Source organism: Chelonoidis abingdonii, chromosome 25 (genome assembly GCF_003597395.2).
Source record: "Chelonoidis abingdonii isolate Lonesome George chromosome 25, CheloAbing_2.0, whole genome shotgun sequence".
Taxonomy (NCBI): Eukaryota; Metazoa; Chordata; order Testudines; family Testudinidae; genus Chelonoidis; species Chelonoidis abingdonii.
Genome location: NC_133793.1, coordinates 13047898 through 13064837, shown reverse-complemented (window position 1 = coordinate 13064837; position 16940 = coordinate 13047898). Strand labels below are relative to the sequence as shown.

The 16940-nt window shown below is 54.3% G+C and overlaps 1 protein-coding gene across 4 annotated transcripts in view; it reads right to left on the bottom strand.

Moving 5' to 3' along the window:
• PTPRU (protein tyrosine phosphatase receptor type U) overlaps positions 1-16940 on the bottom strand; it is a 281840-nt gene that overhangs the window by 29152 nt on the left and 235748 nt on the right. For all 4 annotated transcript variants that reach the window (XM_075060956.1, XM_032802871.2, XM_032802873.2 and 1 more), the window contains 8 exons: positions 15959-16035; positions 11644-11680; positions 10400-10497; positions 10187-10303; positions 7625-7779; positions 5385-5520; positions 4530-4679; positions 3889-4062 (listed from right to left, as the gene is read on the bottom strand). In XM_075060956.1, coding sequence (XP_074917057.1) covers positions 3889-4062; positions 4530-4679; positions 5385-5520; positions 7625-7779; positions 10187-10303; positions 10400-10497; positions 11644-11680; positions 15959-16035 — 944 coding nt within the window. The remainder of the gene's footprint in view (positions 1-3888; positions 4063-4529; positions 4680-5384; positions 5521-7624; positions 7780-10186; positions 10304-10399; positions 10498-11643; positions 11681-15958; positions 16036-16940) is intronic.

The following is a 16940-nucleotide window of genomic DNA, read 5'->3' as shown; positions in this document are numbered from 1 at the left end:
CCGCCCTTGGAAGCCATGAATCTCTGCCCGAGGGTTAGAACAGGCGCCGCCATGGCTCTCCTCTCCCACAACTGCCAACAGCTTTCTCATTGCTCGCCCGCCTCACGATCTAAATAACAGCAACACTCGCTCCCGCTGCTCCCGAGCAGCCGCTCGAGCACTGAACACGCACTCCCACGCCCCCGAAGGCGTCTCTTTCGAGAAGCAAGTGCCTCCTTCCGCCTCCTCAAAGGAGCTCTTCACCTGCCAAGTGACATGCCAGACGCGAAGTGCCTTGCGAGATAGCAGCTATCCATTATCCACTCCCCACCTCTTCACCGCCTCCCGGCGACACTGCCGTGCCCCCCCGGGAAGGAACACCTCGGCAGCTTTCGCTTTTGGTATTGCCTGCGCCTTCCTTCGGCTGCTCTTTTGTCAGACACATTTGCAACAACATCGTGTGTCACTTCAGCTTGTGCTGTGGCAAGTGACTTCTGTGCATAATGGGTTTCCTTCCCCTGCCTGAGAAAAGGGAGGGGGGGGAACCTTCAAAGTTCCTTTTCTCGCACGTATGTCACTGACTCATCTTGTGTGCTAACAGAGCGACACTCTTCCCTGCAGTGGGTGCAAACCAAAGTGAGCAGAGCTTGTTGCAAAGAGTGTGTCGGCTTTCCCCTCTTGTTCTAGCTGCTCCTGGAGCTGGAGTCCTACTTGTAGGTATTCGCAGACGAGTTTGGGCCACTTGTGAAATCCTTCGGCGAGAGGCAGCAGCCATTTCATCCCCACAGAATGAATGGGACTGGTTAGGACATCGGACCAGGGCTCAGAAGAGTTGGCTTCAACTCCCAGTTCTGCCACAAACTCCATACAAGACCCCAGGAGGACCCTGAATGTCTCAGTGCAGCAAAACTCATCTGTTACATGGGGATAATGACACTTGCTTTCTCTCAGCCGCGGTCTGTCTTGTCTGTTTAGCTTGAACGCTCTTCGTAGGCCTCACATGTGTCTGTCCAGCACCTGCTGCAATGGGGCCTTGATCAAGTCTGAGGTCTTTTGGTGCTACTGGAATCCCAGTAAATAAATAAAATAATCTATTAAACAGAATAGAAATTCCTAGTTCCCATTGAACACACTCGGGCAGCGCAACCCTTCTCAGAAGTACAGATCAAACAGAAACCTCTTAAAAGAGAAAATGTTATTCCCCTGGATCCCAGCCCGCTGGTTCTAGTGAGTCCTCTAACAGTTGTATGATAATGCCTCCACTCAATAGATGCTCCCTTTTATCTAGTCGTCTCTCTCCTGCATGGCTCCTTGTGGTGCAGCGCCAGGCTGCTCCTTTATCCCTGTGAAATGAATTGATCTTAGTCCACATCCCAATGTCCAGGCATCAGGCTCACAAAATCCAGCATCCCATTCCCATTACCTGCCCCCCTCAGCAGCAAAGCCGAGGAGGAAGGCTGGCCCAGAGGTTAGGGTAGCAGGAGACTCGGGGGCAAGTTCTTGCTCCGCCACTGACTTCCTGCATGACCGTGGGCAAATGACTTAAGAGCTGTGGGCCTCCGTTTCCCATGTGTCTCGGGGATGACAGCACTGCCCTGCCTCCCAGCACTGCCCTGCCTCCTGAATTGTTCAGCTGCTACAGCAAGGGAGGCCATAGAAGAACCAGAGACAAGGAGAGCAAATGCTGACTTGAGCCCTAAGTCTGCCAGACTCACTTCAGCACTGGAAATGCCACAGCGTTCAGGGCGTAAAGTGTCACGGGGATCAGTGTTACATCCAAACTTACTAGGAAAGACAGACTGAGCTGACCGACCTTCACCAGCCCTTAAAGAACATGAAATTTCTTTAAAAAAAAAAAATTGACGATGACAAGGCGTTTAATCCTTCAGCACGAATAATAACGGCCAGACTGGGTCTGACCAAAGGTCCATCTAGCCCAGTATCCTGTCTTCCGACAGTGGCCAATGCCAGGTGCTCCAGAGGGAATGAATAGAACAGGGAATTATCAAGTGATCCATCCCATCGCCCATTCCCAGCTTCTGGCAAACAGAGGCTAGGGACACCATCTCTACCCATCCTGGCTAATAGCCATTGATGGACCTATCCTCCAAATGTGATCCGAAGAGCTTTGCACTCAGAAAAGTGTAAAGGAAATTCTGTTCTCTGATCCAGGCTGTTCCGGAACCAGAGATCCAGTGAGAGAGGCCTGGTGAAGCAAGAAAACTGAAACAACACAAACCAAAGCTCGCTGTGTGTGTTAGCCAAAGGTGCAAGCTTCCCCAGAACAGACGGCTGATGCTACAGAGCCATTCATGGCGACCGCTTCTGGTTTATGAAGTGATTCTGCCGTAAGTGAAAGCAGATAACAGGGAGACAGGATCTGTCTGAAGACATAATATGATAAATTGCCAGCGGGATGAAAAATGCAGAGCTCAGCTAGAATGCTCCGGGGCCCCGATGTAATCAGGAGCAATACAGGAGTCCAGGGGCGGGGAGGTGGGATGTTGGTCTTAGGGAACGCAGCACATGATGGGAGTTGATTCATTGCTGCGCGGATGTGAAAGTACCCTGCTTGGTTTGAAGAAAGAAAAGCGGTTTCAGTGATAAACGACCCATCCCTTCATGCTATAGGTAGCGCGCTCAGAGCTTCCAGGCTTCCGCATCCTTTTTGCTTCATTTGCAATAGCATTCCTCTCAACATCATCCTGCCTCGGCAGAGTGCGGGGACCCACGGAGCCACTGCAGCATTTGTAACCATTGCCCATGTTTGGGAGTCAAGCCTATAAATGGGAGAGAGCATAGCCAAGAAGTTGGGAGGACTTGGCTCTGACAACTACCCGCTGTGAGTCATGTCACACCTATGTGCCTCAGTTTCCCCATCCAATAAATGATGGTAATGACAATGACCTTTCTTTGTAAAGAGCTTTTGAGAGCTACGGAGGAAAAGTGCTACACCAGAGTTAGGTGCCATTATACAAAGAAACAACCCAGCCTGCATGTCGTCGAGTCTTTCCTTCCTTCCCCCTCTCTTTCCCTGCTGTTTACAGGAGACCCACTGCTGCAGAGCCTCAGCACTGACCTACAAGGTCTCCTTCTTATAGCTAAATACACACATCCAACCTGCTCAAACTTTGGGGGGCTGTACGAAATGGGGCCAGGATTTTAGCCAATCCCAGGTTTTGCGTGGAAAAGGAAACATGCACCCAGGTGAGATTTCACAATGCAAAGGCCAGCAGCCTTGAGCCCAACTCCCTTCTCCGAAGCGCTCCTAACGATGCACAGGCTCCCCGCCCTCCCGCCCCCAAATCGCCTGCAGCAGGCAGGCAGCAACCCTGCCTCTTGATTCCACTAGATAATGGTATCACCGTACGCAGGGGCTCAGAACCAAGGGGGCTGAGTCTCCACTGACCTGTAGCCCACGGAGCCATTGGCCCTGCATAAAGGGAGCCTGAAATGTTACTATTCTGATCTGATGCTACGGCCAGCTCCTCAGAACTGTGCAGGTGCCCAACTCCCATTGATTTCAAAGGGAGTCTGGTACCTACATACCTGAGAGGATCTGGCCCTCCTGCCCACTTTGGACCCCTGTCAGCGTGGGCACTGGGTGCATTGCTGTGACAAATCAGACCCTGAAGGTTCAGTAGCAGAGAAAGTGAGAACTAGAATCATAGAATCTCAGGGTTGGAAGGGACCTCAGGAGGGATCTAGTTCAACCTCCTGCTCAAAGCAGGACCAATCCCCAGACAGATTTTTTGCCCCAGATCCCCAAACGGCCCCTCACAACTCTAGGTTTAGCAGGCCAATGATCAAACCACTGAGCTATCCTTCCCCCCATCAGGCTCAGGCTCGGTCTCTGGCCTTCCCACCCCCCGTGATGAGAGGGCGCTGGCTCCCTAGGGGCGCACTCACGTCGGTTAAGGCCGCGTTGATGTAGTTGTTACTGTCTCCATCCATGGAGATGAGGAAGGGAAGGTATCGGTCCGGAGGCAGGACGTCCATGCTGCGGTTCTTCTCCCGGTTCCGTGGCAGGAGAGCGATGCTGCACTCCTCCACGTCCAGGTGGGGCGTGACTGAGTTCAGGGTCTGTGAGGCACACGGCACCGGCGTTACTAAACCCACCCTTCCTCCGCGAGCGTCCCTTTCCCTGGGCTAGACCTGGCCTGCGACTTGCACTAACAAGGCAGTTCTGCTCAGCAGCAGAGCTCCTGGGGGCGTGGGACCTCCGCAGAGCTCCCTTCCCCGTGCAAGGCCGGCGTTGGCTGGAGCCTCAAGGGAGGAGAAGTTAAGGAAGGCTGCTCTCTGGTTGCCTGGTGACACCCCACCTTGACAGAAGGCTTCTGGCCTTCCACTGGCAGATGCTGTCGGTAGTAACAGCTGAGAGTCTGAGACGGGGATTGGGATGGAGGCAGGGCTCAGGGTAACAGGACACCTAGTGGCTTTGAACTGTAGTTCTTAGGAACGTCTTGCCCCCAGGGAGGCCTGGCAGCATCTCTGTAGCCTCCCAAGGGTGAAAAGAGCCCCCAGTCCAGGCCAGCCTCCCAGGGGCTCACCTGGAATTCCTCCCGCAGCTGTGAGGAATTGCTCTGCGGTTCTATCCTGACCATCTCCTTGTATGCTGGCTTGAATTCGCTGACCGGGATGGCGGTCTCCCCACACAGGCAGGCCTCCAGGATGGCGTCGTGGATGAAGATGTATTGCTCCTTTGGGGAGAGGGACGACACCAGCATTAGCAATGGGCTCCAGGGGGAGCGCGGAAGGGGGCCAATCGCAGAGACCCCAGACACACTAGGACTCGCTGCTTTTTCAGGGGCACATGTACAGGACAAACGCTGACTCTGCTGCCCTGAGCTGCAGTTATGCCTAGGTGAAGCGGGCCAGCGTTACCCACTGGGGAGCCCTCTGGGAAGGATTGAGCCAAATGCCCACGGCTCTCCAGACCCCGCAGGCTTTGCCACGTTTACTGAGGCCATTCCTGGAAGGAGGCTGCTGGACTTGGTAGCAGGAGAAGGGTATTTTGCTTTCCATGGGAGCATCAGAGGATGTTATGGAGACAGAGCAGCAATACATGATGCAGGAAGGACTAATTAATTAAGATTAATCATCACTAACTATTGCAATTGACTGCTCACTCAGGGCCAGGACTTAGGGGATCCCTGTGTAGGGAACACAGGCTGGCAGCTAAGGAGTCAGAGAGAACCACAGGGCCTGCCTGTGTCCAGCAGCCTCGGTAACAAGACTCCTTTAGATGCCTCCCAGCCCAGTCCTGTCTCTCCTCCTGGCACCAGACCAGGATATGGAGAAGGGAGGGGAACAGACTCTGCACCTGATACCGGATCTGGGAAGCCTGTTGTTAAAAGGCAGACATGGGCAGGGGGTATCTTCCCCGCTTTGTCGTCCCTACGTACCTCAGTCTGGATCATGTTGATTCTCCGCGAACAAAGCGTCTTCACACAGTTGTAAATGTCCACAACGCCCTCGCACTCAGCCATGTCCAGCATCACATCCAGGACGATGTAACAGCCCGTCCTCCCGGTGCCAGCACTGGGGCAATGGGGAGCAGGAGGGGAACAAATACAAGATGCTTAAGTTATGCCTACGCTGCAATCCCAGGGTGCCAACCCAAACTAGTGTTAATCTGGCTAGGTCGGGTATCGGCGCAGCCAAGCTGCAGCAGTGCAGGTTTCAGCCTGGACCAGCCGCCAGAGTAATCGCCCAGGGTGGGTCTGTACAGCCTGTGCTGAAGCCTGTGCTGCTGCACCTTCACTACTAGGGTACCTGAGCCAGCTGCATTAAGACTAGCTTAGGTATGGCCACCCGAGCTGCACCCCGGGTCTGCAGTGTAGACACACCGTAGAAACCATCCCAGCACTGCTCAGCACACTCACCCCATCAGACAATCCACTTGTCTGAGCCGTACCAACCCCTGACACGCCAGGAATGGATTTACTTCCCCCACTCACTTTTCCCAGAGGCTTTTACAACGAAATACTAATTTCTGGGGCTGATGAGTCACTCCCCATGATTATCAGTGATTACAGACTACGGGGACTAATCACACTTCTTGTCTCCAGTGAATGAATACTGATGAGGCAATTGACAAAGGTGAAATCAAATAAAAAATCCCTCTCATTCATCAGCTACTCCTCCTTTGCCCAGCAAAGGAAGAGCTGTGAACCTGTCACAGAGGAAGTCTGGGACACTGATAGTTGTTAGAGAGGACAGGCACTTTCTGTTCTGTTTCAGGTTCAAACCAGAGGCCTGGCCACTCATTCCTGGCCCTGCAAGCTAGGACAGCTGGGGTGGTGATCTTCTCTGGTCTGCCTTGCCTTGAGCCTGGCCAGTCCTTGCATGGGAGATATCCAAGAAATGGTGTAACAGGGGTCAGGAGTGAACTCAAATCCCTACCAACGTAGGTTAAGTGGGACCTAGTGGGAAGGCCAATTCTCTAAGCAGAGCTACAGCTGGGGAGTTTATTTGAAGGCAAAGCAACCCAGCAGCTGGAAGCATATAAATGGAGAGGAAGGAAGCACTGGGGGGAGAGCTGAGAGCCTGAAGGAAGGCCAAAGTAGACAGGACTAGCTGCTGCTACTTCACAGGGGACCAGCCGGTGACAGTGACTCAATATTCTCTTCCAGATCCTGTCCTGAACAGCTGAGTTGTGTTTCCATATGCTGCTAAATAGCTGCCCTGCTCCACCCTAGAAGTGGCTGCATTTCTGTGAAAGGCAGGGGATTCCTGGAAAAGATCACCAGCTGGTGGCTATGGGGGGAACCCCCAAAAGAGGAGTTAAATAGAGTATTTACAAGCGGTCAGCTGTCCACATTCCCATGAAAAGCCCATCTCAGCTGGGACGCACCAGCCTCCGTGGCAAAGTTTGTGTTAGGAATTATTTGGAGGGAGTTCTCTGGCCTGTGCTACGGAGGGGATCAGACTAAATGGTCACAATGGTCCCTTCTGGCTTTCGACTCCATGAATCCCAGTACCGCGGTCCTGAGTTTAACTGGCCAGGGGGACGGAACAACACACTCTCGAGTCACGGTGGAAGCTTGGAAGCAGGGTTAGGAGATGCTGCCTTCCGGGGCAGCGTGGGAGACGTTTGTACTGAAACAGAACAGGTGCCTTCCGGCTCTGGGTCAACCTGGATTCATTCCACCAGCCTGTAAAATTCACATCAGACTCCTGTGCAGCGCTCCAAGCCGTGAGTGCTTGAAATACACAGCCTCCCCTGGCTGCCTCCTATTTCAGAGGCGCCTGCTACCCATCAGCCTGCTACCCATTTTACGGCTCAGTACGTTCAAACAGGGACATCCAACTCTGAGCCATAAACCAGAGGCTCCTTACCTGCCGCAGCTGCCCTTCTGACGCAGCCAAGTCACACTTCTCATAGCTCCCTTTTAAATATTTTACTATCAATCCGAGTGTCCTACACTCCATGTCAAAGTGCCCCAGGACAAGACTCTACTGGGCCAGGCCCCGTTCCTATTGCTCAAGCCCTCCCACTTCTTGGGAGTCTCCGGTCCTCACGCCCAGCATCTCCGAACGCAGGAGTCGCATGCTGCCTATAAGCACTGTGCCCCCTTCCACTGCCCGGCAGTGAAATCTCTGGGGGGGTCTCTAAGCAGCCGCGGCTGCGGCTGGTTCTTACCTGCAGTGGATGACTATGGGCCCCGCATCGGGGGGCGTGGAAGACTTCACTCTCCGGATGAAGGCCAAGAGCCCGGTGGCGTGGTAAGGCACCCCGTGTTCGGGCCACGATGTAAAGTGGAACTGCTTCACCTCGTGCCGTGCTGAGTAGCCCCTCTGCAAAGGAAGCACAAGGCAGGGTGAGGTCGGAGGAATCCCGGAGGCAGGAGCCAAGGACCTGGAGAAGGAAGGGGACTGGAGACCCAGATTCACTGCAGCTGTCTCTGGATTCCAGGTAGCAGCAGATGGATCACCATCTGTTATGCACCACCAGACCCAGATTGCTGGGGTTGGCTCACGCGCTAGTGATCTGGAGCACTGGGCAGGTTGCCCCTCTGAGCAGGCTCATCCCTGGCATCTTGGTTCAGTGTGTGTGGGGCAGGGGTGGATGCACCCAGATGTAGGTTCTTCTTGTCCTGGACAGGCTGTGAGGCAAGGTGGCCAGCCCGTTGCCGTCCCTGAGGCAGTGAGTCAGAGTGTGCATCTGTTCAGCATTGCCACCTTCTCCTCCACGCTGGGACATCTTCCTTCCCCCGGGCAGGTCCCTGTGCCACTATCCCCTGCCACCCGAGCCCCAGGCCTTCTTTGCTCAAGCGCGAGCTGCCCTGCCTGGAGCTGCATGAGGGCTTTGCTCTTCAAGCACCATCCCCCCGCCCCGTCTTTGATATGGAGCATCTCCAGCACTCCCTGGGGAGCCAGAGTCCTGGGGTCACTGTGTCACGGCCAGGACAGGCTTCTGGCTGGCTGGCAGCACTGCCCCCTCACTGCAACCTGGTGACGACAGGATGGGAGTGTGCGAGTCACTGGCCAGGCATGCTGCATTCCAAAGAGACAGCCCTGCAGCAGGATCATGCCAGGAGACCCTACCCTGACATTGCTCCCATCACATCACCAGCGAGGCTGGGAGGGAACAAGGGACAGCAGCATTTTAGCAGCCAGTTAACTCCTGTGGTCGTGTACGAGAATACGCTTGTTCCCCGCCGGCTGAGTCATCGCTTTCCCTGGGGTTAGCGTGCCCAGGCTATGCAGAGTGTGCGGTCACTCAGGAACAGACAGGGGTGGGTGTGATTCTCCATGACCCTGCACCTTGGGCAGTCAGGGCTAGATGCAGGTTAGAGTTAGCTCAGGGGGTTAGGGTTGTCTTAGAGGTCTAGGGTGATAATTTACACACAGTGCCCTGATGTAAATAGAGGGAAGAATCTTGCCCCATACCTCCAGCGCCCCCTAACAGGATACAGCGTTCACACTTCTGCGTGGACCCCATGGATTAACCCTCGCAGGGATGAGCTAAGTAGCTATTGCTAAGCCTTGCGAGCTGGCAGTGCCATGGCCAGACGTTCCTGGCACCCCACAGCCACATGGTCTCGGCTCTTTTTCTGTCAGCAATGACGAGGTTAAAAACAGACAACCCATGACAAGCAGCCCTTCTGCACAGGCCTCCGAGGCACCAAGGAATGGCCTGGTAATGAACACACTCGTTTCCAGGAAGCTGTTTGGTCCCTAGCTCATAACAAGACAATAATTTCATGTTCCTGTAGATTAGAGGGCACATTACACTTGTTATGTCCCAAGGTACCGTACTGTACAGTAATTACCATGCAACCTACTCTCCACACTAGAGGATGGAAACAATCGTTCATTCCCTCTGCAATTACATGGTCCTTACCCTGAAATTAGATCATCAACAGTGACCATGTAAATAAAGAGCTGTTCTACCCAGCCTGCCTGTAGCCCGCCTCCTACCAGCCTGACGGTTAGAAGCACAGGCAGACACACAGCACATGGCTTGGAGTAGGGCACAGAGAGTCTCACTAGGAGTCCTGGGGTGCAACCGAGCCCTGGGAAACTCACGCTGAACAGCAAGCAAATGGCAAACTTCCTAAGGTGAGATGGAGCGGACAGAGAAATAGGCTCCCCGGGAGAAGTGGGGGAAGCCTCACTGTCTGGGGCGTTTAAATGGGTCAGGACACAGCCCAGGAGAATGTATGTCAAGAGCAATGCTGACCTGGCCAGATAGGCAATGGAGGATCTTAGGTCTTGTATCGGGTACTCTAGCCAGTTCATCCCTACAGAGCTGACCCCAAACCTGTTGAAGTCAATGGGAGTCTGTTCATTGACTAACGGAGGCTTTGGCTCAGGTCCTTGGTGAACATCTAACCTGCTTCAGCATATTAAGACCAACCCAAGCATCCTGGGCCAAATTCTGCTCCCATCTACCCCAGTGTAATCCAGAGTGACTCCAGTGAAGTCAAGGCAGTTATGACAGGTTTACACTGCTGTATAGAAGAGCACAGTTTGTTTGCTGGGCTCTAGAAGCACATGCATGGTGGTAGCTCTCTGTAAATCCCTGGATTAGCCTTGTCCCCAGCATCTGCAAAGTCCTTGCAGACTGTGCTTGCTGGCTGCATCCCCTTCCCTGGGAAGCACGGGGGATTGGCTGATACAAGCCAAGGTGCATCCTGATCTGGGATAGAACAGGCTTCCCGCACCCATGGAGATGAGCCAGCACAGAGCAGGTGTTTACCCTCTCCAGGGCGAATGTCCGGACGGCGTATTCCGCCAGCAGCTCTGATTTGACCAGGGTGATTTTGATGTCTCCGTACATCTCGGAGTCGTCTGGCCAGTACTTGGAACACTTCACCTGCCACAAGCAAACAGATCACGTTGTAGCACCACGGGAGGATGGGCCCTATCAGAGCCAAAGCCGCCGGGGAGAGGAAGGGGATCGGTTCCTTACCCTTCCCACCTCCACCAGCTTGGTGATCATCACGATGCTGGAACAGTGCTCCTGCCACACCATGCGCCAGAAGTCGTACACCATTTCCTGCTTGGGGCCTGGAGGACAAAGAAGAAAAGAACTGAGACCCCGTAGAGGAAACCACTATCTTAGAGGATCCCACTATGCCTCCCTGAGATCAGGGCCCTGTGGGCCAGGATCTGTATAGACATATACCAACAGGAGGCCCGGCTGAAGAGCCTCCAGTCTCAATATCATGCTATTTCCCTTTCCCCCTGTCCACTTTTTTTGGCAAATAAACCCCCTTGGGAGTCTGAAGCTAAAATGTGTATCCTCACTGAAGTGGTATCTTCCCTGCTGACAGCACTTTCTCTTCTTATTGCAGGGTTCCTTACGCTCAATGGGGTTGCATGCAGCGACAATTTGTCTTGCAAAGCTGCATGCAGGTGTTAGAATTGCACACACTGCCTTGCTATTGTATAGCTGCATGTGAGAGGTGGGCTGTGCATACCCATTTGTTATAGTAGGGCTGCTTGCGAGCAGTGGGGCTGCAGGCAGGGGTTGGTTCTGACAAGGCTGCCCATGGGTGCTAGCTTTGCGTCTCATGTTATGGTAGGGTTGCTCCTGAGCACTGAAGCTGCATGAACTTGTTTATAATTGCAGGGCTGGTTGTGACAGCTGGAATCTTTTGATCTGAGTGCAGCCCTGGTGAGCCACTGACGTGGTGTGCTGAGATGAAAGGATTAAGGAAGCCCGCTTCTTGTCCTCTGACATAGCCCCTAGCCAATGAGAACGGAACCTCCCTTCACAGAGAAGCCAGTTCATTGGTCTCCATTTCAATCAGACCCGCTAGTCATCTCCACTTTGGGACTGAGCCAAAGGCCATTGAAGTCAACCAGAGTCTTTCCATTAACTTCAACGTGCTTCGGATCAGGTCTAAATAACTCCGTAGTGTTGCCGTGACCCATTTGCCCTGTAAAGGCCCCGGGCATCCTGCAGGGAGAACTGAGCTGGATGCGACGATCGCAAGTGATTATTATTCAGTAGGGAATTTCCAGCTGATGTTTGGTTTGGTGCTATTGCGCTGGGATCAGAAAGTCCAGTGTTCAGCCCACTTTGATTGAATCTTCTAACACATTACAAACCACATCCCCTGGGGGTAAAGCTGCAGGTCACCATCTGCCCAATGGCTCTGGGAGAGGCAGAGGATGAAAGACAAAGCCCGAAGGTCGAAGGCACTTTACCTTGAGTGGCTATGAAGTGGTTGGATCTGTGGTAACCCTGTAATGGAACAAGACTCTGTTAAACTTCTCTGGAAGGAGACCTGGTCGAGAGACAGCTGACGAGCCACCCTCAGTGGGGGCTGCCATGGAGACCCTGTTCCTATTGACCAGGCTGATGGCCAGCTCACCAGAGGACTGGACTATGGTGAGAGGGTAAAGCCCATGGTACAGGGTGACTAGCTGGCAGCACTGTGCATTTTCCCAGGCAGGGGGAAGGCTCAAGCTGGTGAGATTTCCCTTACAATGATCTCCGCACAAACACTATCCTCTGAACACAGGCATCTGTACTGGGCATAAAGGAAGCCAAAACCTCTTGCTCAGAACTCTCCTGGGTCCCGGGCAATGCCAGGCTGAGAGAAACTGACTGCCCGTGGAGGCCGGTCAGTAGGAAGCCTGGCTTCGATCCAAGATTCCCCAATGCTCCATGCATAAGCTAAGAGTTTCCAGCAGGCTGGACCTGGGGCCTGTTGTGTTCTCTAAAGGACGCTATCAGCCCCCAGACATGACCTTCCTTAAACACAGGTTCCCAGCCAGGATCAATAGGTGCACCCCCAGTCCACGCCAATAAGGATGCTAGGCAAACTCCAAAGACCCCCACCGAGGGAGGCGGGGGCTTTCTGACATCATCCCCCAGGTTCTGTCCACACCAGGAGCTGACAGCGTGATACCCAGCTTGTGTAGACAGACTCGCGGAGCTGTGGTGGCGCAGGCCATGACAGAACAGGGTATCCAGGACCCCATGGATATTTACTCGGGGCGGCTAGCCCGTGTCACCACTGCCTGTGCGACCACGGCTCCACTACTATTTCCAGCGCACTAGCCAGGTGAGAGTTCAGCTGGGGGATCACACCCGGAACACCAAGTGCGGACGTAGCCGGGCTGGATGGGATCTCAAGAGACCATCTAGACCAGGGGTAGGCATGCTATGGCACGCGTGCTGAAGGCGGCACGCAAGCTGATTTTCAGTGGCACTCACACTGCTTGGGTCCTGGCCACCAGTCCGGGGGGCTCTGCATTTTAATTTAATTTTAAATGAAGCTTCTTAAACATTTTAAAAACCTTATTTACTTTATATACAACAATAGTTTAGTTATATATTATAGACTTATTGAAAGAGACCTTCTAAAAACGTTAATGTATGACCCGCACACGAAACCTTAAATTAGAGTGAATGAATGAAGACTCGGCACAGCACTTCTGAAAGGTTGCCGACCACTGATCTAGACCATTCCCTTACACTGAAGCAAGATTAAATCTACCTACGCCACCCCTGAGAGATGTTTGGCACATGGGCATGACCCTGGGGGATTCCTCTCTCGGTAGCTAGGGGTAGGCAGCAGCATGAGAGCAGCCCCTCTTCTGCAGGGCAGGGGAGAGAAGGGAGAGGGCTGGGAAGTATAAAGAATGAGGAGGGATGGATGGGGGTGAACGGGGGAGGGAGCGAAGAGGACTTGGAAAAGGGGAGAGACGGGCAATCAGAGAGGGGGGCAGGAATTTGAAAAAGGGTCGGGTGAGGAAGAGGAGTCCAAAGGGGAAACAAGACCTCAAAAGGAGGGGGGTGTGGAAGAGAGAGAGATTTCACTGTAGAATCACCCAGGGTCACCCCACCAATGTGCTGGAGCCGACTCTGTGACTCCCTCCGCCCTACTCTCTACTCCAGTTTGCTGTTGGAAGCCGCTCACCCGGCCCCTTCTACCATAGCACAGAAGCCAGAGAGACAATCAAAGCCCAGGCCTGGCCATTCGGAGGCCATGCGTCTCGGTCAGAGGTTTCCTGCTTACACAAGTGGAGCTGACAAACATATGAAGGCTGTGGGTAACGTCACCGTGAGAGCCCTATTCATAATATCTCAGTCCGGAGCAGCCACGTGGGCCCGTGTAATGGCCACGCTCTCCTCATTCATCTGAGCCAGTTACCACAAACATTACTAACGCTGAGTAGGGAAGAGCAAATCTTAACAAGGCCCATAACAGAAACGGGAAGGCTCCGGAGGCAGACCCATCATGTGCAATTTCAGCAGGGTGGGTTTGCCGGTATGGGAGAAGCTGACTTGACTGTGCTTTAATGATGCAATTGCTGGAGATCAATAAGGAAATTAAAACACAAAACCCTCCGACGGCAGCCAGACTGATGGGCAAACGTATGAATAACCCCCCCTGCTCTGTCAGAAAGAACCGCGATCGGGTGCAGAAGCGGGGATGCTGAGCCAGCCTGATTCTCATTGATGCACAGACCCCTCTAGCTACTGCAGGGCTGTAAAGAGCCTTGTCTGCGTGGGACAGTGTGAGACAGGCAGATATGATGGGGTGCCTGTGATAGGAGGGGGCTGGACACACTTATTCCAGGAGTGACTCATAGGTTCCAAGGCTAGGAGAGACCATTGGGATCACCTAGCTGACCCCCCTGCGGGACACAGGCCAGAGACCTGCCCCAAGACACTCCCCTGAGCAGAGCTTTAGAAAAACATCCCAGCTCCATTTAAAAAACGAGCAGCTTCTTTTGGATCGTTTGTTTAGTTTAACCTTCTTTCCAAGCTCCGTAAGCTGAACCAAAAGCTGCCCTCGTAAGTCAGTCAGAGACACAGACCCATACCACTGCACTGGTTTGAAGTCATATCTTAGGTGACACTGAAAAATCTTTCCCACGTAAACCAGGCCTCAGTGCCGACGACAATCCAGTCCTCTCTGCCTGCGCCTCCGGCCACCGCTTCTCTGTACCCACGTGCCATTGTTGGGCCTGATTTCCATTGGCACTATGGTCATCTTAGATCACTCAGACCGGGCAAAGCCGCCTTCAAGCGGAGACACGTGATCCGTGTGCACCCTAAGGTCCCTTTGCATTGCCACAGCTGTGCAGAGCGTGCCAACGAGAACCAGGCCCTGGTAAAGGCCACAACCCCGCTGTGTGGCAGGGAAGTTCCATCCCTGGTGTACAGCGGGGGAACCGAGGCACATGGCGGGGCAGTGCCCCGGCCCAGGTCACACAAGGAGTCTCTGGCACAGGTGGGACTTGAACCGCAGTCTCCCGAGGGGCAGCTGAGTGCCGTCTAACAGGCACCTGTACACACCTACCCCACTTGCACCAGGGCCAGAGCACAAGCTGGAAGGAAGTCCCCAGGTTGGGGTCTTGGGAGGAGTAAAGGAAAGTGGGGGGAAAAGAGAGAAGAGGGATACAGGCTACTTACTTCTCGGTTTATCCGAATCTTAATGATCCCAATTGGACACAAGTTGAAAAGAAAAAGAGACCAGAGATAGGCAGATTAGTAAGGTACAGTCCAAGAGACAGATTAGAACACGGCAGCTGTGGGAGCGGGTCCTAGACGATAGACAGCGGAGACAAGGAGCAGCAGCAACAGCCCATGGGGACTCGGCGTTGCTCCTGCTACCTCACTGGATCAGCTGGGCAGAATCAACTAACCGGGACGGCCTAGCCCCCTAGACACTACGGGGGCAATGCTCAGCCGGGGGGACACCCGGGGGCGATGGGAGGTGGGGAACAAGGGACCTTGGCTTTGGTTCAGGAAAGAACTTGCCAAAGAAGTTCTGCGTGAGCCTCCGGGTTTACCAGGTTCTCCCACCCGCGCTGCAAACTGAGTGGTACTGGCAGGCCCAGGAGAACCACTGCGGCACTTCATATAATCATCTATGGACTGAGGTTGGACTGAATTGCCATGCAAACAACTTGAGGGATGGATACATCTGGCACGATCCAGGATAGCTTCCCCCATCACCCTGCCCATGCACCCCTCCCTGATTACTCCAGCCCTGGGCTTCCCACTCAGCCCTGCCTGTGCCCTCAGCCTGACCTGGCATTCCCCCTACTATTCCACTTCTGGTGCCCTCCACACACAGGGAGAGAGCTTGGTCCATGGGGTGGGGAGGAATAGACCACGGAAGAAAGAGGAAATGAATGAGAGAGAGAGAGAGAGAGAGAGAGGAGCCCGGGAGGAGGAGGTGGAGAGGGGACCCCTGGGGCACTGCTGGGAGGAATAGCGAGAGCCAAAGAGCACACACCAGGCAGGCTGTGGGAGCAGAGCTGTGCTGGGCCCTGGGCCCCCTCATGCAGGGTGTGGTGGGTTAGTTAGACAAACCTCCAGACATTCCTCCCAGGGGATCCCACCTCCCTCCACGCGCTGCTTGGATTTGCAGAACTGTCCCTTGCAGAACATGCATGGCCACACACGGGCGCTGCGAGGTCCCCATGCTGCCCCTCCCGTCCCCCCGCGAGCGCATGGCGGGGACGCCGAGGTCAGTCCAAGAGCCCCCCGGGTACTCACGTCGATGTAGTTAGCGTTGATGTAATCCGAATTGGGGTCCCCAAGCAGCGGGTGCAGCTTGACTCGATGTCGGTCGTCTGGAGAGCAAGTCAGACAAAGAAACTGTGACGGTGCAGTCAGGGGGCGGCAGGCATGGAGACAACGGGCCGTGGTCCCTACGCAGCTCCAGCCCAGCTCTCAGTGCCCTTCCGAGCGCTCCTTTTGGGGGGACTCAGCTTCTTATCAAAGATCTGCTGATGCTGCTCACTTCTGATCCGCTGCCCCCCTGCTACTCCAGCCCTGCCTCTCCCCCACCCCAAGCCTCACCAATGTCCTTCACTCCTGACCTGTAGCCCCCTGCTATTCTATTCCAGGACCTCTCCTGAGCAGAGAACTGCTGACCATGACACCGAATTTCCCCAGATGATGGGCTCTGGCCCACTCTAATCTGCATTTCGCTGGGCCCTACGTCTGCGGGGCAAATCCGTGGGGAGCCCCTGACAGTTGCAGAGTGCCCCGTCTACGAGGAAGGAGCCGGGCTCAGAGACTCAGGTGTCATGGGCACCACAGGGACCTCCCTGGGCCTAGCGTTCCGCTTGCTGCACCCAAGATCTGACCACGCAGCGGGAGCCCCGGACGCCAAGGGAGCTGCACGCAGGGCAGCAAAGTATCACCCCTGGCTCTGCAAGGTGCTGAACAGCTCACCTCTCACCCTCCCAGGTTCCTGCCCTTAGAGTGAAGGCTCCCTCCAGGGGCCGATGTGGAAAGGAGCATCCCTGGAGAGGCCAGCACCCTTTGGGCACCAATAAGGGCCAAAGCCTGCTCAGAGATCCACCCATCTCAGTCCAATGACTTCAGTGGACATCACGTTTCCAACTCCCAGGATTGTGTCCTGAGCCTCGTGACATTTGACAGGAAAGGCCCCAGCTCCTGGAGTCCTGTGCTCGCGGGAGATTCTCAATCTTTGTTTCTGTAAAGGAAGAAGCTCCTAGCCTCTCTGGTA